Source organism: Ambystoma mexicanum, chromosome 14, assembly GCF_040938575.1.
Source record: "Ambystoma mexicanum isolate Mex_15411 chromosome 14, UKY_AmexF1_1, whole genome shotgun sequence".
Classification (NCBI taxonomy): domain Eukaryota; kingdom Metazoa; phylum Chordata; class Amphibia; order Caudata; family Ambystomatidae; genus Ambystoma; species Ambystoma mexicanum.
In genome coordinates, this window is record NC_090940.1 from 110464256 (window position 1) to 110485690 (window position 21435).

The 21435-nt window shown below is 45.2% G+C and overlaps 1 protein-coding gene across 2 annotated transcripts in view; it reads left to right on the forward strand.

The window, feature by feature from the left end:
* LOC138527467 (stAR-related lipid transfer protein 9-like) overlaps positions 1 to 21435 on the forward strand; it is a 590857-nt gene that overhangs the window by 379143 nt on the left and 190279 nt on the right. For both annotated transcript variants that reach the window (XM_069638652.1, XM_069638653.1), the window contains exons 17-18: positions 11568 to 11619; positions 14107 to 14244. In XM_069638652.1, the coding sequence (XP_069494753.1) occupies positions 11568 to 11619; positions 14107 to 14244 (190 nt within the window). The remainder of the gene's footprint in view (positions 1 to 11567; positions 11620 to 14106; positions 14245 to 21435) is intronic.

The window sequence follows — 21435 nt, forward strand, 5'->3', positions numbered from 1 at the left end:
TATTATTATTATATCCAGGTGTTGAATACATTTCTTTTATTTAGGTGAATGTCACATTTCACTCGCATCATATAACGCATGCCTTTGTCAAACGTAGCAAAAGGCTACCATTTGCACACTTTCTTTTGTTATGATTAAGTCTTGAAAGACAGCCTACAAGCCATTTTTTAAATAATTTTGTGAATTGCATCCTGGTATTTGTAGTCTTCAAGATGGGGTGACAATAACACGTGTAAACAAACAAAAGAAAGGTCACTATCTATCAGTAACATACATATGTACCCCTACTCATACCCAAGGACTCTTGCTATCAACCTCTAAACAAATACAAGGAGATAACATTGGGTCAACAATGATGGTTCTTATATAAACACATATCCATTTTATTAGTACATCAGAGCGCAAGTATAACCACCTGCTGAATCGTACCCAAAGACATTTAAAAACCTATACAAAATTCATTGATTCAATACATCAATCTAAATACATATACAGCATAAAGTCACACTGACTCAAACCAACACAGTGATGTTTAATTAAACCTAATTTCCTAATTTTAACATCGTGAGCAGAGGCAGGTGAGTGGGCAGGGCCAGCGAGCCTCCTGGGCCTGGCTTTCCCCCATTTTGCCCAGGGAAACCCAGCAGAGCCGAGGCCCGCTCCCCCTGTAGCCCCCAAGCTCCATTCCTTCTTCCCTCCTTCGTCCCGCCTCCCGACCGGACCCCGACCCTGTGATTGGTTCAGGGCAGAAACTGTGGCTGGTGTAACCAGCGGTGCCTCCCTGCATGATCTCTTAACATCGTGAGCAGAGGCAGGTGAGTGCGCAGGGCCAGTGAGCCTCCTGGGCCTAGCTTTCCCCCAGTTTGCCCAGGGAAACCCAGCAAAGCCGAGGCCCGCTCCCCCTGCAGCCCCCAAGCAACATTTCCTTCTTCTCTCCCTCCTCCCGACTGGACCCCGACCCTGTGATTGGCCGCCCGATTGGCCCTTCCTCCCCATATCTTGAATCCTCCCAGGGCAGCCCCCTGCCCGGCAGCCCCTGCGGCGAAGGGCCCCTAGACCAAGGGCGGCTCCGACATTGGCGGCTCCAAGATGTGTCTGCAGGTGTCAGCAGGGGAAGCCAAGGAAGCCAACAGACACCAACAAACTGAGTGTGGCATGAGTGGGGTGTAGAGCAATTACTCTACTCCAGAAAGCCCCTGTCACTCTACCTTACCTTCCATAGCGTAGACTGCCATAGACTCAGACAGTACATACTTAGGAAGACTTGTGACCACTATAAATGGATTGTAAATGTTGCCTTGTGATGCATATTAACTTACTTGTCAATTTTAGCTAGTGCCACACATGTAGGGAACAGAACTTTAGCTTGCACCACATTTAGACAGAAATGTGATTGTTAGCATGTGCCACAATCAGGATTCTTAACTTTAGCTCGCGTCGCATCTAGATAGAAATGTTATCCTTAACATGCACCAGACTTAGAACTCTGAACTCTAGCTTGCGTCGCATCTATACAGAAATGTGATTGTTAGCATGTGCCACACTCGTATGGAATTCTGAACTTTAGCTTGCGCCGCATCTAGATAGAAATGTGATTGTTAGCATGCGCCACACTCATATGGAATTCTGAACTTTAGCTTGTGTCGCATCTAGATAGAAATGTGATTGTTAGCATGTGCCACAATCAGGATTCTTAACATTAGTTTGCGCCGCATCTAGATAGAAATGTGATTCTTAATATGCTCAACACTTAGAATTCTGAACTCTAGCTTGCATCGCATCTAGACAGAAATGTGATTGTTAGCATGTGCCACACTCGTATGGAATTCTGAACTTTAGCTTGCGCCGCATCTAGATAGAAATGTGATTGTTATCATGTGCCACACTCATATGGACTTCTGAACTTTAGCTTGTGTCGCATCTAGATAGAAATGTGATTGTTAGCATGTGCCACACTCAGGATTCTTAACATTAGCTTGCGCCGCATCTAGATAGAAATGTGATTGTTAGCATGTGCCACACTCATATGGAATTCTGAACTTTAGCTTGTGTCGCATCTAGATAGAAATGTGATTGTTAGCATGTGCCACACTCAGGATTCTTAACATTAGCTTGCGCCGCATCTAGATAGAAATGTGATTGTTAGCATGTGCCACACTCATATGGAATTCTGAACTTTAGCTTGTGTCGCATCTAGATAGAAATGTGATTGTTAGCATGTGCCACACTCAGGATTCTTAACATTAGCTTGCGCCGCATCTAGATAGAAATGTGATTATTAGCATGTGCCACACTCATATGGAATTCTGAACTTTAGCTTGTGTCGCATCTAGATAGAATGTGATTGCTAGCATGTGCCACACTCAGGATTCTTAACTTTAGCTGCGCCGCATCTAGACAGAAATGTGATTGTCAACACACATCAAACTTAGAATTCTGAACTTTAGCTTGCGCCGCATCTAGATACAAATATGATGGTTAGCATGTGCCACACTCGTATGGAATTCTGAACTTTAGCTTGCGTCGCATCTAGATAGAAATATGAATGTCAGCATGTACCGCACCTGGATGGAATCCCATAATTGCAATGGACAGCAATGCCAACTAACCAACCAACTAACAATTTCCTCCCTCTGCATACGCCTCTCAAACTCTAACCAAACAGAACCACAAGTCTAAAACTCAGCAATCTGCACAAACTTCACAACAATGCAACAACAAAACAAACCACACATAGACTTGCACAACGACTACCGACCGTAAAACACCCCAAACCCAGCCAACGGACCCACCGGGCTGAGGCTGCCAACAGCACATCACTGCTCTCTTGCACTTTTCCAGCTTATTCCCACTAACCCACCCCCTCTCCTCCCCTTTTTCAGAGCCGCCAGAGCGCCAGGGGACCACTTCGGTGGTGATAGTGCGCGGTACAAATGTCCTGTAACATTAACATAACTATGTTCATATTAGCCCGACTTGTTTCTGTCCTGTATGGCTGATAATAACCAGACATTCCTCAGGGGCAGAAATGTGTAGAAAATAAGTGTCTTGTAGGTGGCAAGGGATGAAAATAACACAACATTTGTACTCTTTTTCTATAGCATATTTCTACAAGGATTCCTATATTGCTGGAGTACTTTAATTATGATGTATGTACTTTTCAAGTCTAATTTATAAGTATTGTTGAAAGCCAAATGTTGTGGTGAGGAGGGAAAGGATCAGAGGGCACATGTTGTGATGATTTACCATGGAGGAAGGATAGCTCAGGAGCAACATGTTTGTCTTGGAAGCAAGAAAATGCAGCACCACACAGGTTTGAATCCCGATCCCATGCTTAGAAACCACTCCTGGTATTAAGCGTGTTATAAATGAACAATTATAATTAAATTATAATTATAATGGATGTGGGAAGAGAGGTTGCTAGACTGAAGATGTTCTACATGGCCTTGTGCTGATTTTCAAGGTACACATAGATATTACATGTGGGTTGACAGCATCTGCCCACTTTTTTCACAGTGCCGACTCCATGCCCCTTGAGTGTTTTTGAGGACAGCATGCAAAAAAGCTTGTTTTCTCAAGTTTTCATCACCAGGATTTGAACCCACAAAACCACATGAAAGTGTCTTCAAAGTGCACGTCTTGTATAGTTGAGTCCCCTGTGTATGTTAATGAACCCCCACAGTTTTTTCTGGACTTAAGCCCTTTTGATGACATTTGAAGACCTGCAGAATTGCTTACTCTCACTGTTTCAGTACCTTTCTGGTAGACAGGCTTTGTTACAATTACACCATCCTGCAGCAAAAGCACTTTGTCCTGGCTGGCCCAGGGGCAATCCCTGCACTTGCATCGTCCATGGAACGTGCAGTCACATTACGTATGTATGGATTACTTATTGGTGATCTTCATTACTCTTTGTCCTGCTCTTCCTCGCCACAGTACTTTTGCCCATCTCTACAAATGATTCAGCTCACTCCAAAATAAGCCTTGCTCCTGACGTTACTACAACCGTAATATTAACAGTTCAAATTCATATATTGAACGTCAGTTTATTTGATCTTCACGGATATTAATGACTCATTTTGTGGCATCATTTTCTGCGATGCAAATAAAGGAGCCTCAAACATCTTTTGCCACCAGGGTCCCGCAAATCGTAGGGCCGTCCCTGACTGGAAGGGTACACTGGGTAGGAGATACAGATAGTTACAGGTTAGGAAGGGAAAGGTGGACCAGACTTGATTCGTTTGTTGGCGGATCCACAGCTGTGCCTCTTTGAAGCTGAATTCATGTGAGGTTCATATGCTCTGACCTTTCTAATTGCTCTGTTGAATCTCTTGCTCCAATCATCAGTTCCCTCACTTGCCTTCTTTTGCTATGAGAGGCAAAGCAAATTGTGGTCCTTTTTAATACCCTAGAAGATCCCAAGGGTGGCAAATTGTTAAGCAAGTCCTCCTACCAGGACAGGCCTTAGGGGTGGGCCGCCCGTGACACTGCCCGTGGCCCCCTGCCATTAGAGTCCCCACCAAGGCTGCTCAGGGGAGTCTTTGAAGGTCTATCCTGAGCTGGCGGGGTGGAAGAATGCGTTGACTTTTTTAATATTTGGAGGTCCAGGAGTGAAAAAGAAGTTGCACCTCCTCCTTCCCTTCCTCCCCCCTCTGCTAAACCCCACAGTTGCTGAGATTCGTCACCCAGGCCCTTATGTGACCTCCTGGGTCCTGGCCTCCCACACCCAATCGCCTTCAGCCTCCGCCCGCTCAGAGACGTAGCCAGGATTGTCTAGCAAACGGGGTCTGATGCTAACGTAGTTGGGCCCACTGCACTGACAAAAATATCTGTAAATGCCCACACAGCGCTGCTGAGTGGGCATTTACAGATTTTAGGTGGGCCTTGCCCATCAGGCCCTACCCTGCCTACGCCTCTGCGCCCGCTCCAAGCACTTGCCTTGGCACCCACTGGCCTGTGCCACTACACGCCTGCACTTACTTATTGGCAGCTGGCCACTCTCACCAAGTCACTTAACAACGGCCTACTCCGTAGCACTTCCCTCTTTGCTACATCCCCTCACCCCTTTTCTTTCTTTCTCTCTCTCTCTCTCTCTCTCTCTCACCAAGTCACTTAACAACGGCCTACTCCGTAGCACTTCCCTCTTTGCTACATCCCCTCACCCCTTTTCTTTCTTTCTCTCTCTCTCTCTCTCTCTCTCTCTCTCTCTCTCTCCCCTCTCTCTCTCCCACCTCTCTCTCCTCCCCCTCCACCCCCCCTGCTCTGAATGCTCACAGGGCCTAGTGGGGCCGCCTCTATATTTTATTGTCATATTGCTTTTCCTCCCTGTTGCCCTGTGGGCGCTTTGAAACACAATTTACTTGAAGTATAATCGACTTACAAATGCCCAATAAATAAAAATCTCTTGGTTCATCAACATCCAGTGAGATCTATGTCTTTGAGCCTCATTACGAGTGTAACGGTCTGGTAACGACGGTAAGCTACCGGCACTGCTGTTACCAGACCGGCATACTCTGAGTTGTGCGGGCGGGTGCGTATCCGCCCGGCAGGTCTGACCTGGCGGGTGAAACGGCACCGCCTGCAGACTTTGACGGAAGCACCGGCACTGTTGCACACAGTTCCTGTGCTTCCATCCTGCCCATTGAGTCCAATGGGACTCGAATGGGAATGGGGAGTCATTTTTTCCAGCGCCCGGCAATGAGGAATTACCGGGACCACCGGGGCTGTCATGCCGCGGTAAGTCCCCATTGCCGGGGCCCGGAACATCTTTCTTACTTTCTTCAAAGTTACTGTTAATGTCTCGCTCTCTCCACCATGAAAAGGCACTGCCAATATTGCTGAAGTGTGCCTGTGCGCGCACCCTGGAAGTGCCATACATTTCCAAGGAAGGCGTCAGATGGTGCCCCCGAAACGTCATGTGGGTGTTTTGTAGTCCAGATACAGCAGTAGTCTCGTGCGTATTAAATTACTTTTAATGTTAATTCCAGATAGATCTCTGGTACCCCCCGCAGGCTTTTTCAGGAACTACCGGCAAGGGCAGGATTATGATGCCTTTAATTACACACTGTAGGGTTGTGAAAAAGGAGACAGCATAAGAACGCACCCCGGCACAAGGAGCTAGCATAGCACGGTTCCAACAAATGAGAACATATATTGTTGCCCTACAGGCCTAACTTAAGGAATGTGAAGGCGACCCTTTAGATGTATTCAACAGTGGAGGCAATCACAGGCTTAGGTGCCCTTTAGTTTAGGTCCCAGAATACAGCTGAAACTATAGCAGGGTGGTCTTCATAGTGTCCCAAGGAGCATCAACCATTTCTCAAAACAAGTATGCAGTATTTACATCATTTTAGGGTCGGAGAGTACATTTGTAGCCAGTGAATCCCAGGTGCTGGGTAAGAAGAGATAGACACGTGTATGGTGAGCCTCCCAGTTTATGAAAAAAGGAACCTACCAAAGCAATAAACAGCCAAGACCTTAAATTACCCCCTCTTGGTTTATGCAGAGAAACACCTTGTGTTTCTAAACGGTATTCTGTTTCACTGTTATCGGGTTCAATCGAGACCAACCAGTTACTCTGGTATAGTCCACTACACTTAGAATAAGGGCAGTAACGTGAGTGATTCTCCAGGAATAGGTTGTTCGATAATGCTGCTCACAGCAATATCCTATTACAGCAATACAAAGTCTCCCAGGAAAAAGCAAATGCAGCAGCACACAGCTGTTATTCAGTAGGCAATGATGGTCAAATAAAAAGCCATACCTAGCAATTAAATATGCCAATTTCCGAACGTATTAATTATAATCCGGTTCTAACTAAGCAAACACTGCTTCATAAATTAGAATCATTCTGTTGGATTCCCAGGCTTTCCTCACCATTACATCAAGGTGAATAGCTCAGAGAGGTAAGCGTCAAGGTGAATAGCTCAGAGAGGTAAGCGTCAAGGTGAATAGCTCAGAAAGGTAAGCGTCAAGGTGAATAGCTCAGAGAGGTAAGCGTCAAGGTGAATAGCTCAGAAAGGTAAGTGTCAAGGTGAATACCTCAGAGAGGTACGCGTCAACGTGAATAGCTCAGAGAGGTACGCGTTAACTCAAGGTGAATTGCTCAGAGAGGTAAGCGTCAAGGTGAATACCTCAGAGAGGTAAGCGCTAAGGTGAATACCTCAGAGAGGTAAGCGTCAACGTGAATACCTCAGAGAGGTAAGTGTCAAGGTGAATACATCAGAGAGGTAAGCGTCAACGTCAATAGCTCAGAGAGGTAAGCGTCAAGGTGAATACCTCAGAGAGGTAAGCGTCAACGTGAATAGCTCAGAGAGGTAAGCGTCAACGTGAATAGCTCAGAGAGGTAAGTGTCAAGGTGAATAGCTCAGAGAGGTACGCGTTAAGGTGAATAGCTCAGAGAGGTACGTGTCAACGTGAATAGCTCAGAGAGGTAAGCGTCAAGGTGAATAGCTCAGAGAGGTAAGCGTCAAGGGGAATAGCTCAGAGAGGTAAGCGTCAAGGTGAATAGCTCAGAGAGGTAAGTGTCAAGGTGAATAGCTCAGAGAGGTAAGCGTCAAGGGGAATAGCTCAGAGAGGTAAGCGTCAAGGTGAATAGCTCAGAGAGGTAAGCATCAAGGGGAATAGCTCAAAGAGGTAAGCGTCAACGTGAATAGCTCAGAGAGGTAAGCGTCAAGGTGAATACCTCAGAGAGGTAAGCGTCAACGTGAATAGCTCAGAGAGGTAAGCGTCAAGGGGAATAGCTCAGAGAGGTAAGCGTCAAGGTGAATAGCTCAGAGAGGTAAGCGTCAACGTGAATAGCTCAGAGAGGTAAGCAGGTGAATACCTCAGAGAGGTAAGCGTCAACGTGCATAGCTCAGAGAGGTAAGTGTTAAGGTGAATAGCTCAGAGAGGTAAGTGTTAAGGTGAATACCTCAGAGAGGTAAGCGTCAACGTGAATAGCTCAGAGAGGTAAGCGTCAACGTGAATAGCTCAGAAAGGTAAGCGTCAAGGTGAATAGCTCAGAGAGGTAAGTGTCAAGGTGAATACCTCAGAGAGGTACGCGTCAACGTGAATAGCTCAGAGAGGTACGCGTTAACTCAAGGTGAATTGCTCAGAGAGGTAAGCGTCAAGGTGAATACCTCAGAGAGGTAAGCGCTAAGGTGAATACCTCAGAGAGGTAAGCGTCAACGTGAATACCTCAGAGAGGTAAGTGTCAAGGTGAATACATCAGAGAGGTAAGCGTCAACGTCAATAGCTCAGAGAGGTAAGCGTCAAGGTGAATACCTCAGAGAGGTAAGCGTCAACGTGAATAGCTCAGAGAGGTAAGCGTCAACGTGAATAGCTCAGAGAGGTAAGTGTTAAGGTGAATAGCTCAGAGAGGTAAACGTCAACGTGAATAGCTCAGAGAGGTAAGCGTCAACGTGAATAGCTCAGAGAGGTAAGCGTCAAGGGGAATAGCTCAGAGAGGTAAGCGTCAAGGTGAATAGCTCAGAGAGGTAAGCGTCAACGTGAATAGATCAGAGAGGTAAGCGTCAAGGTGAATAGCTCAGAGAGGTAAGCGTCAAGGTGAATAGCTCAGAGAGGTAAGCGTCAACGTGAATAGCTCAGAGAGGTAAGCGTCAACGTGAATAGCTCAGAGAGGTAAGCGTCAAGGTGAATACCTCAGAGAGGTAAGCGTCAACGTGAATAGCTCAGAGAGGTAAGTGTTAAGGTGAATAGCTCAGAGGTACGCGTTAACTCAAGGTGAATAGCTCAGAGAGGTAAGCGTCAAGGTGAATAGCTCAGAGAGGTAAGCGTCAAGATGAATAGCTCAGAGAGGTACGCTTTCACCCCTGAAATGGAGACATCCTGCACCTAGAAAGTTTGAATCGAAAGTCAATACATTGAGTGCCATTAAATCAAGGAAATAACAAAAGCCATTTTAGAAGTAGGAGGAACCCAGCATGAAACACTAAGGTCTGCAACGAGTTGGCATCATTCAGTGCTGAGTGCAGTCCACACACTTTTCCTCCCAATGCGCAGCGTCCAAAATTGATTTTAGCGAATGCTGCACCTGTTAAACCTCCCGTAACACCTGCCAAAAGCTACTGCCCTTTCTGACAAGGGCAACAGGCTGTGGGCATTGTTTTCAGATATTCATGTCATTGGCCTTGTGTCTTCCAAAACATGACTGTTACCATCATTGGACATATCGCCCCTGTTAGGGCCCTCGCTGTTCTCCCTTCTCGTGTCCTTTGTGGAGGCTAGGTTAGCAAATGTCTTTGTTCCTCGAGGAGGGTCAAATGATATGTTGGCAGTTGCTTCTATACTGCTGGTCACCACTACCATGCTGTCACAAAGTGCTAAGGGTTCAGAGAAGAGACAGGTGAACATTAAGTTGGCAGATCAGTACCATCGTCTTGTCTAACCTAAACCAATCGGATTACTTCTACCCTACCACAGTTGGTCAAATCATGTTGAGTTTCAGGAGGATAGCTCGGGGGCAACGTGCTCGCCTTGGAAGCAAGACGGCAGGGTTCAACACAGGTTTGATCCCCGGGTCCGCACTTAGAAACCTCTGGGTATTAAGCACGTTATAAATAACCTATCATATCTTCAGAATCACCCTTTAGCAACTAAGTCCCATCTAAGGAAGCAACCGTTGTCGGCTCATATGGGACAGCGTTTGCCCCATAGAGTCAATGGGTGGTAAACTGACGGATGCCATAATTTAGCGCTCTGCCATACCATCCATAAGCATTCAGAAAGCTTAGAGCGCGGCTCGATTTGACAATATAATCCCGGATTTTAATCTTTCTATCAGATGCTTACTCCCACTGCTTTCATAGTCCCAGGTTTTGGGGTGCTTAAGTAGACGACTCCTCCAAAACCATGGAAACAGAAAGGGGGTTCTTCATTCAGTAATAGTGTTCCCTTTTCCATTTCCTGTGACAATTTTTTTACGGAATGTGATCTCTCTCAAGGGTGCAGATCGGTTTAGTTCAAAGTAAAGAATTTGCCAGGGTGATCGGCTGGGGGGGTTGAGGGGGGGGCAATGGCAATAACGCCTGTGGCAGTGGACTGTACCGGCCTCTAACGCAACCACAGCCCACATGTAAAGAGTCCGCTAAGCTTGTCTATCGATATTGAATGGCGAGCCTTACCAGGTGCCACGTCCCTCAACCATGGGAGGTTATTTATTTATTTGTTGCATTTGTTATACGCCCAATCCCGGAGGGATCACAGGGTTGGTTACTTGGAGTTGTCGTCTATGTAGCACCTTTCAACATTTGAATGCTGCCGCTCTACCTCTGCTAATTTTATCATGGCTGGGGCAACTTGTCCCAAGTTGGATTTGAATTTTCTATTTGCATGTACTGATTTATAAAGCGTTTTCCCCCAAAGTGCATTATTGCAAGTGAGAAGAGAGCAGGGAATTTTAAGAGTGGAAAGGAAAACAGGCAAAGTAGGACACGTGCGAATAGAAAGAGGTAAGGAACTCCAATATTTGGGAGCAAGGAGAGAAGAGTGGAAACAGGATTGGAAACTGTGAGAAGAAAGAGGGAATGAGGGCATAAGGAACAAGAGGGCACAAAGGGACATAGAGAGAAACAAGAGAAGAGGGAGAAGGAGGAGTCAGAACATGTAAACATTTGAAGACAATGCAGAAGAAGTTAAAGAGCAGACTCGATTCAATGGAAAGCCAGGAGATTGATTGAAGAGAGGAGACAGACGTGCGAGCAGAAGGAGCGCCGGGGGGGGGGGGGGGGGGACGCGAAGCGTTTCCCCCCGGGGTTATTTTGGGCACTGCACATGCCAACGAGCTGGCCTGCGCATAGCGCATCCCCAGGGGTACTCGAGGGGGCAGGGCAGGTTCTGGGGCAGGCGACGGTTGAGGATGATCGTTTGTAGGTAAGGAGGAACGTGAACTGATTTAATTATTTAATTGCTGGGGAGAATTGAAAGTGTTTAATTATTAAATTTGTTTGGTTGTAAAAACATTTTGTGTTACTCTGTAAGGCCAGGGAGCCAGGTTAGTGGTTATTGTGAGCTTTGGCCTGTCACATTAAAGCAACCTTTTCCACTACAAGCGAGTCTGGGTGTTTTTGTGCAGTAAGCCCAAAAGAGAGAAAAGGTTGTTAATAGCAAAGTTGAAAATAGTGTGAAAGGGGGCGAGTTGATAGGCTCGAAGGCCTACACTAAAAGCAGAACTATAATCGAGCAGTGAAAGAACGCAGAAGGATTTTGTGTTTTTCCCCGCTGCATGCTGGTGCATGTAGTTTTCCTTTTCGCATTCTAAGCTAAGGACTACAAGCAGCCTCCTGAAAAACAAGAACACATAATTGCATGATGTATTAACACCACATAGGAGAAATGTGGATTTTCTTTGGTCTAAAACTGCAAAATGTTCTATAATGTCCATATGTTTTGATGCTGTGCCAAATCACTACTGGGGTGCTTTTAGAGCAGGTGGTCGTGTCTGTAGTGGCATACCCCGCCTCCACATGCAGTGCCAGGCATCATGTCACTATTCATTACTTCGCAAGATATTAGTATGTTCTGAAAGGTGCAGTGCCTTCTTTATCTGAACATGTCTTCTAATTTAGGATGGGAATACCAACATTGGAAGAAATGATTCGGGGCAAGAACAGGACATTGGTAAGTACGCCGGGAGAGCAATAACTCTAAATAAAGTTCATGTGAGGTGACCTCCAATTGCACAGTAACATCGAAACAGGGGATTACATTGTCAAACTGACCTCATTGTAAAGCACGGGTGTCTTGTACTGGGTTTGTGAACCACTAATTGACCCAAATCTCAATAAGGTGACATTTAGTAGGGCAAGGCGCATGTGTATTTAAATAAACCTAAGCAGCTGCATTTGTAAGAGATAAAAATGGAGAGGGGTGTGCATGAAAGCAACACGGGTAGTATAGCTCAGTGGCAACGCGCTCATCTTGAGCAACACGGGTTCGAATTCCGGGGCCGCGCTTAGAACCCTCAGTATTAAGCACGTTATAAATAACCAATTATAATTATAACATTGGGCCGCTTATTGTAACCCTCAAGCAAGCCTTCTTAAGTGTCCTTTAAAGCGCCTCGATGCTTGTGGGCTGTAGTGCGCTCTACAAATCCTAAATAAATAAATAAACAGTGCAGTGCATCCGGGTTCTGTAGGATACAAACACATGCAGCAGCCCTCTCCCAGGAACCCCAACACTGTTGAACATTTCAGCCTTATGGTAAAATGGAAAATAAAACCATCTATGGGATGGGATGGGATGGGATGGGAAAAGGAGAAGAACATAGTCCCCATCCCCCACTCCCAGCTGTTTACATTCTGCCCAGCTCGAGCTGGACATTAAACTGCAGAGTGGTAAAATGCCTAAGAAACCTTGTATTGCCTGACCTTGTCAGAGAGGGCATTTCTTTGAGCAATCCCAGTATGTCCTTGAGTCGGTATTGCTTCCTTAATTTGGCTATTCTTTAGGAGTTTAGAAGGGGCAGAGAGAATTGCACGAGAATGTCCTTCCCATAGGTAGGACTCAAAGAACAGCCTCTCAGCTGGGATTGGAAAGATTCAGAAGAGTTTTAGAACGAGGAAAGGCACGTCAGTTCCACAGCACGAGACAATAAAAGGAAGGTGAAATTACACAGAAAACCAAACAAACTTCTCAGCCGGGTTGATAGGATAATCCTGCCCGATAGCTGAATACAAAGAATTCCTTAAGTGAATAAAGTCAATAAGCAGCAGGTGTGCTAGAGCAGGGAGCTGCAGATGACTTGCCTTGTGATGCTGTAAAACATGCAGCAACCATCTCCAAAGGGCATGAAAGGCAAAGCAAGGTGACCTTACTGAGAGGAAGGGGTGTCCTGAGGATGAGGCAACAGTCCCAGGTGGACAAGGGAGACGAGGATCTGGGGCTTCAATTGGCAAATGCTGACAGACACCAGTGAATCCCCAGATTGGTATCCAAGTAGCCCTGTGGGTACATGGATGTGCTTCACCTTTCTGTAGGGTTGTCATAAAGGGTGGTTGGGTACTGTACTGGAGTCCAATGGTTGCACACGTCCAAATGGCAGAATGACCGTTCAATGTCTACCGCAACCATGTGTGTGTGTGAGAGAGAGAGATTCTTTTTTCTCTAGTCATTCTTTTCGGAGTCCTGTCTTATCCATCATTATTTACTCCTTCTGGTGAATTAAGGTAACATAGTCACACCAACTATACTCATAAATGGATGCAGTTAACGAAGAAATAAGGTTATGTATTTTATTAGATGTTTCTTTATTTAAAGAGGATCTAAAAGGTAGTAGGTGGATACACAATAATTAAAGAATAATTGGCCTAAAAGAGAAGAACCACATAAAGTTGCGTTTGGCACTTGCTCGGCACAGCTCAGCACTTTATATAAATTACAGCTACTTTTTCTTTTTTCTCTGCGTATCCTTTATCTAAAAATTGCAAAATAGGAATTTTGACTGAAGCTGTTCCCTGCGAGCATGTGTTATCATGATACCGAAACTCCTTCTTAAGATGCGTGGACATTATTGGGATAGGGCTTTTATGATGAACTAATAATGGTCCATTTTGCTGCTAATTGGCCAACTTCTGGACATTCTGCTTCTCCTCTGACTTGATATGATATGAGATGGCATTTACAACGCGCCTAGACACAAGTGTTTCGAGGCGCGTCGAGGCAAAGGAGGGGGAACAGAGGGTAGACAGACAACGATCCTACTAGGCCAGGTGGCATTGGGGGAAAAGTGCAGGGGGAAAGGGGAGGGGGCAGTGCAGGGTAATTGCAGACATCAGCTGTTGTCGAGTGCTAATAGGGGCTGTAGGGATACAGAAACAGTCCCTGAGTGCATGGCTTGCCAGGGGGGCAGTGCAGGTGTGCAGCTGCCGGGGGAGGGGATCTGGGCCCGAGATCAGAGGGTAGCCAGGTAATCAGTGCAGATTCAGATTCAGCCAGGACTTAATGAAATATCTCACTTGTGTAGGTATTTTACATATTTGTAATCTGTCCACTGTTTATATTCTTGTGTAAATAATTTGAATTGTACGATATACACCTGCGGTCTGAACTTATATGTTATTCCGGCTCACCATTGGGCTCTCTAATTGAACGCACTATGTTCAGTTTTGCCAGGTCAGTGGATCGAAAGGCACCATTGCATGATCGAAAACACAAATGGAACGGTGACCCTGCGGCCGGTCCAGGGAGCGCAGTGCATTGTCAATGGCCAGCCAGTCACAGAAGCATGCCGCTTATCTCAAGGTAAGTGTGTACACCTTGGCGCTTTCCGTTGGCTTCCCCACTACTGCTGCCTTAAGGTCTATTCATCCAGGACATTGCTAAAGATGAAACTTGAAGACACTTTGGTTAAGGCACATAGGTAGCAAAATGCTGAAATGCGCTCCTAGAATTCTGGCCATAGGTCTTTCAGTTAGAAGGTGTGGCAGGCAATGGTTGCACCACTCCTCATTTTATAGGTTGTTTCCTCCCCACCGAGTGGAACCAAGGAGCATCTCCACTAATAGATGTTATGCTTTATTAATATATTGGTGGTGTGGTGTATTAACAGGTTGTCATTACATATTGTTGTATTTGTTTTGGTTGAGCAAAGCGTTGAGCACAGTATTGAGTATTGCTCAATGCATGTCTATGGCCTTCAGGCCACCATATATAATGACATCTAGGTCACGTGCTAGAAGAAATGACTGCAGTCCGATGGCTGCGTGGTCCCCAACCAATGTATGTGCAGAACACGTATGGCCTCAAGCTGCGCCTTGTGAATTATTTTTCATCCCCTAACCAGTTTTTTGGCAGTGCTGTCATGTTTCGATGGCAGGAATTTTGTAATTTCCATAGTATTTTACGAACAGTTCACAAACACAGGTGCAAAAACCTCTATTTATTAGGCCTAATTTTGGTTTGTTTAAAACAAAGACAGTGGTTGGACATTCACCAAATCAAGCAATAGACGCCTGCTTGTCTTCGTGCTCGGACATAAACTTTTCATCTACGCTTCAAGCCAACATATCCAGCGTGCCACACATCAGTCAAAAATGTCCCTTAAGATAGTTTGAATGGCATTTCATATACGAGTCCCAGCTCGACCCACCTCTACTGCCTTATGGTTTTGAAACCCCAGTCTCTCCTGCGATGGAACACAACAAACAAGCGTGTGTGCTGTATATTTCTGAAACATTTTTCCGTAAATATTGGTCACCTCGGGCCAAAGTTAAACCTGTTCCAAAATCTCCTTCCTAATACAAAAGCCACCTTACCCATAACTGCAGAGGAGCTCACTTACAGCCTACTGTGAGCATGCACTCTATAAAGGGAGGATAGATAGCTCAGGGGCAACGGGCTTGCCTTGGAAGCAAGACGACACGGAGTAACACAGGTCCGATCCACGGGACCGCCCTTAGAAACCTCTGGGTATTGAGCATTATAAAGCAGTTGTAACATTTCACATCACAACTTTTTTATTAAACATTATGACACTTTTTTTTAGCAGAAGTCTCCACCTGTCACTTTTTTACTAGAGGGGGGGGGGGGTGTGAGAGAAAGGTAGTAAAGAGAGGGAGAGAAACAGCCTTCCTTAAAAGTTGAAATAAAGTTGAACTATAATGTTGTGAAATGTAAGGTTATAAAGGGTTAATAGAGTGCACATTCGGAGTGGGTGGCCTCTGGGTGCTGGAAAAGCAGCAAGACCACCAGCATAAGAGTCCTAACGGGGCACTCTCTATGGTTCACAGACCTCAGCTCGCCAGCTGTTTATGCAACCATGGTTGGCCTTGAGTGAAAGGGGGTTTGTACTCCATCATTGCAGTGTGTTGCCCCTCAAGGGCCGACTCCCCAAGCAGACTTTCCTACGAGCGTCTGACACCGCTGTTAGGGCGTCGCTCAGCTTAGGCCTTTCTTTGACGCATATTTACCAGCTGGGATCAGAGCAGGTGGGGCCTGAACTGTACAATGACGTGTCTACTCTGCCCGCTGCAGGGACTGACATCGTTGGGAGGTGGGAGATGTGCAGCTTCTGTTGGTAGCCTGGCAAAGTCTGCTTGGCTTGACACCAACAGCTACCAGCAGAGGCCTTGCTACTGAGGGGGCTATAGCCCCGGGTCTTTTGGTTGTATCCCTGGATAGAAGCTCAGGAGCGACAGCCAAAAGGCTATAGCTAGCCCCGAGTCCCGACAGTTCGACATTAGCGCAGACCCAGATCTTTTCCAGGCCTAGCAACACCCCTGGCTACCAGGGGCTTTCTCTGGCTGCCCAGGACAATTGGCGCCATGGAAACGTACCCATGTGATCCTAGCTGTGTCTGTTTGGGAATGTGCATAAACGAACATTGGGTTAATATATAATTTACACAATATTGATGTGAATCACGCTAGGCACTGACCCCTCGTTCGTCAGTGGTAGCTCCTGCTTCCCGGGTTCTCCCTGATACCCAGGGGCTGATCATTGCTCCCGCTCATACACATTTATCTGGAACCTTGGCGTGGGCCAGAACTGGGGGAGATGTGTTATTCCTCTGGGTCCAAGTCAGCAAATGAGCAGCTGGGTTCTGCAAGGTTGTAAAGTCTGTTACCATAGTCAATCTTGATGGGGTTATAGGTAGAAATTCCTTTTAGTGGGTACCAAGTATAAAAAGGCAACATTTTCTATTTGGGCAGCCATAGCACCTTATTTATTTATTTATTACATTTATAAAGCGCACAAAGCAGCCCTGGGGCATCGGAGCGCTGTTACAACGAGCTTACTTAGTTACAAGAAACATCAGGACAGCCTGTCTGTAATTCGTGGCTACAAGGAACCTGGTAGCAGACAGTTTGTGGTTAGTCGTGACATTGTTGGTTAAGAGCTTTCATACCTTAGCGGCAGATCGCTCTCCATTAATACACCCAAGTGTTTCTACAGTGTTACCACGGCTGAGGGCAAAGGCATTGCATCGGGAGCCAGATTTATGATAAAGGCTGGCAGTAAGATTTAGATGTTATTTGGATGATATTTGAGCCAGTTATAAACCAGGCATTTTTCAATTGCAAGCACACAGGAAGCAAGGCATATTCAATACTTCAGGTCCGTCATTAAATAATTGACCAAATCCAACTAGAAAATGTTGAATATGGTCTCCAATGTCTAGAGATCGAGTTAGAACGCGGGAGGAGTGTGTTTAGTGTTGGTCTACCATGCAGTTTATGGGTGATATGGGGGGTAAGGATTGCATCCACTTGTAGGCACTAGCACAAAAGGCCAGAATCACCAAAGTGGGCCCAGGAACGTGCAATGGTGAACAGTATTGGTAGCTGCAAAAAGATAAGATAATACCAATTCAATTCAATATTGATTGATTTCGGCATTACAACCTAAAAGCTTGTTAGATATCAAAATAATCACACAAAACATCTTCATCATTAAGGATAACAACAACACCCGAATTCATAAAATCATGACATTGCAATAACCTCCCCAAAGCTGATTCAATTTCTGATGCTGTTTTGGCACTGGGACACTTCATGCATAAAATGAATACATATCTCATAACAAACGCATATGGTCACAGCACATCAACACTGTACATAACTAAACAATTGCAGATTCATCAAAAAGAAAAAAAAGACAGCACTGTTCAATACATCATTTAAAATCCAGAGGCAATAAAGTGCAGCGCAATAAAATAAAATTGCCCACGACAGAGAGATCATTGTGTGAGGTCATAATCAACAGGCCTCGATTGCCTAATGTGCACATGTCCTCTCTGAAACTTCCGGAAGCACCTCTAGATCTTCCTCTTTGCTTCTGCTTTCTCTCCTCCTCTGCCCTGCTGATCTCCTGATAGAAACTGAAGCTGTACTGGTTACTTGGCTACCCTCTGATCTCGGGCCCAGGTCCCTTCCCCGCCAGTTGCACACCTGCACTGCCCGCCTGGCAACCCTTGCACTCAGGCACTGTTTCAGTATCCCTACAGCCCCCTACCAGCACTTGACACCTAATGTCTGCCCTTACCCTTGCACTTGCCACCAGCTGGCCGCACTTGCCACCAGCTGGCTGCACTTTTATTTATTGTCTTTATTTATTTTATTCATTTATCTTATTTATTTTTAATGGTTATCTTATGTACTGCACTACCCCCTCTCCCTTCCCCCGCACTTCTCCCCTTTCTCCCCTTCCCTTGCACTTGCGCGATCTCAATGTCACCTGGTCTAGTAAGATCGCTGTATCTGTCTTCCCTCTGTTCCCCCTCCCTTGCCTCATCGCCCCTTGAAACACTTGTGTATAGGCGCGTTATAAATGCTATATCATATCATATCACATGGTATGCCGTTCTCAGTGACGTTCAAGAGGCTAAATGTTCTTTACACTGTTTGTCTAATTTTGGCCGATCTTCTCCTCCAAAACCTGTAGAGGTAGGTGGCTATTGTGTGCACTGCTAAGCTATCCCTTGATTGGCAGCATAGGGCCATGGCTTGGGCAGTAGTTCTAACAAATCTTTTGTTGAATAAAGGTTTTAAGTATCTCTTCCACAGGTCAAGGCACTCTGGGCATAGCAGCAAGACGTGGAGTATACTTTCAGTTTGATCACCACAAGACACACACGTGTCTGGGGAATCGCGGTTCCATTTATTACACAACGAGCCACTGGTAGAATGCCTATGTGTAACTTAGTGTATAATAATATCATCGATTTCGGTCGCACATCGTCCAAGTACTGCTCGTACCCTAGGGCCTGCTTTCACGCCCAGTATATTTTTCAACAGTGCAGTTCTGTTGACCAAACTCAACAATTCCTCATCTGCCTTCAACAAAAATGTATTCTTAATCATGAGCTTTGTCATGTTGTTCATTCGCTCAGGTGAGGTCCAACACTCACTAAGCCCAATACCATAAAGTAGTTTCTTAACGTGGGCAAGCAATGGCAAGGAAGTGCCTGCTAGCTGGGCCATGCCATCCAAAAAGGCTTCTCTATGTCTGGATAATCTCATGGTTGTCCCGACCCTAACCCAATAATACAAGGTTTAGATTGGCATATTGAATCTATTCTCTGGAGATCTATTTCCAGATAAATAGGTAAACTAGACGTACTAGTCGGTAAACATAAGATGTTTTTGATGAGCTTATTTTCAGTTGTTGACAGGCTGCTGCAATTAGCAGTCGCCCGCATTTCAGCTGCAGATATTGCAGCTTGCCTTGCCTGCGATTTGTAGGCTTCGACAGAGACCCTTACCGCCCATTTCCATGTTCTTGCGTGAATCTAGCTATGGCCCGATATATCTTGCCAATGTTAATCCAGACCGCGCTATATGGACATTCCACCTGCAGTCATCCTTAACCCTTAGCCCCAGGTAATCCTAGCTTTCGACCTGCTCTATTGGTACGCCATCTAATTTTAGCAAGATCTTCGCTTTTTTCTTGTACTTATTCCCCCTAAAGGCTAACACCTTTGTTTTTCTGAATTGATGGTTAATACATTCCCTGCATTGATGTTTAATCCATTGATGCTACAGAACTAAACAAAAAACATAATATCACAACCCAACACCATCTCCGTCCACCATCCACTTGAAATCATCCAAACCGCAACCCACATTCAGTGACGAAAGGATGTACTTGACCGATTACAATTCTTCCCAGCATCTTAGATGGAAATGGCTAATAGGAAAATGAGTGAAAATGGAATAGTCCAATGGACCCAACATTTTCTTTTCCAACACACAAGTTACCACTGCTTTTTCTGTACCCTCTACCCTAAGGAAAGACATATTCTGAGTATTTACATGCCAGAAACACCATGACAAAGGTACATAGCCAGCCAAACCAGTATCACTACAAGTAAAGCTGTATTCAGAGTGTTTAGCTTCCCAGAAGCACCATAACAAAGATAGAGCATCACTCAAACCCGCATACCAATAAGGAAAGAAGTATTCAGAATATTTAGCATCTGAGAAGCACCACAACAAATGTACAGCACCAATCAAACCAACCAGTAGACATGATTAGTGTCCCAGAAGCACAATGACAAGGTTATAGCATCAATTGAACCCGTATTACCATTAGGGGATCAAGAGTAAGACTCAGACACAGAAATCGGTATCAATCTGCCTTAGTACTTTTTTAAAAAGAAATAAGAGCGGGGGGGGGGGAATTATATCTATGCTGGATCCTAGGAGGGATTCCCTGACTCAACAAAACTAAGGAACGTCTGTGTCAGGATGTCAAACAAAAGAGCGTTCTCCGTCCAAACCCTAAGCTGACCCTTACACTCTAAACTCAATATGATGTGTACAAGGGGATTTTACATAAGCTATCCAGTTGTAGCTTTTCTTCAGAGTTCCAAAGCATAAAGAGTTTTAACGTGAGGAAGAAAAGGAATAACAAATTTCCTCTTGATAAAGGGGTCCTCTCTTCCCCTACGTTTCTTCTGGTTATTTAATGTCTGGCAGGCATTTCCAGATAAAGATGTAACAAGGTTCCCCTTTTCAACAAAGGTGGGGGTTCCACTTGTCCACCCCTGCTTTCCTTCCGGCCAAGACTTTACTGTACAACTTCAGTTTAAACAACCTCTCCCTTGAGTCTTCTCAACTTTTTAGGTTTCCACAAGTTTAAGGAAAATTCCTCTTTCCCTTAGCTCCTCTTATTTTCCACACTTCTCAGTATTCTCAATCTCAAGGGGTACAACTTCACCTCATGGGTATGACCTCTCCCCTGAGTTTCTCCACTTTTTAGGTTTTCACAAGTTAATGAAAATTCCTCTTTCCCATGGTTACTCTTACACACACGGTTACTCTTATGCATTCAATTTCTGATACCCTGTATTTCATTTGGCTTCAAAGGGTTACAGTTCCTCCCTTCTCCACTGATCATTCCTCTTGCTATTCCTAGTGTATTCACCTTGCCAGGATATTTCTGACTTTCTCATTGATCCTCCACTAAGGGGTATGATTCCTCCCTGTTACTTTCACTCCTGGTTTACTCTCCTGCCAGGCTATTAATGTTTCACAAGTTCAATTACAAGTTCCAGTTTACTTCTCTTCCCACTCCTGGTTTACTCTTCTGCCAGGATGTTACTGTTTCACAAATTCAATCACAAGTTTACTTCTCTTCCTGCTCCTGATTTACTGTCCTGCCAGGATGTTACTGCTTCACAAGTTCCAGATCACTTCTTTCGCTCGTGTGCAGACTCATGGTTCGCCTGGTTCACTAACCTGCTAGGGCTTTTACTTTCTGCAATTATTCTCTCTTTTATCCACAAGATAACATGTAACCAATGCTGGGTGACTGACCATTTCTTAACAAATGTTGTCTCAGTTTCAACACTTACTTTCAAATGTTGGGCCACTGTCCTTTTTCCAATACAGTTCACATTCACATTAACTTCTCCTGTTAAACACTGGGTCATCGACTCCTTCTTAGTTCTGTTCACAAATGTATCAATTTCTTCACATGTTTCACTTTGCC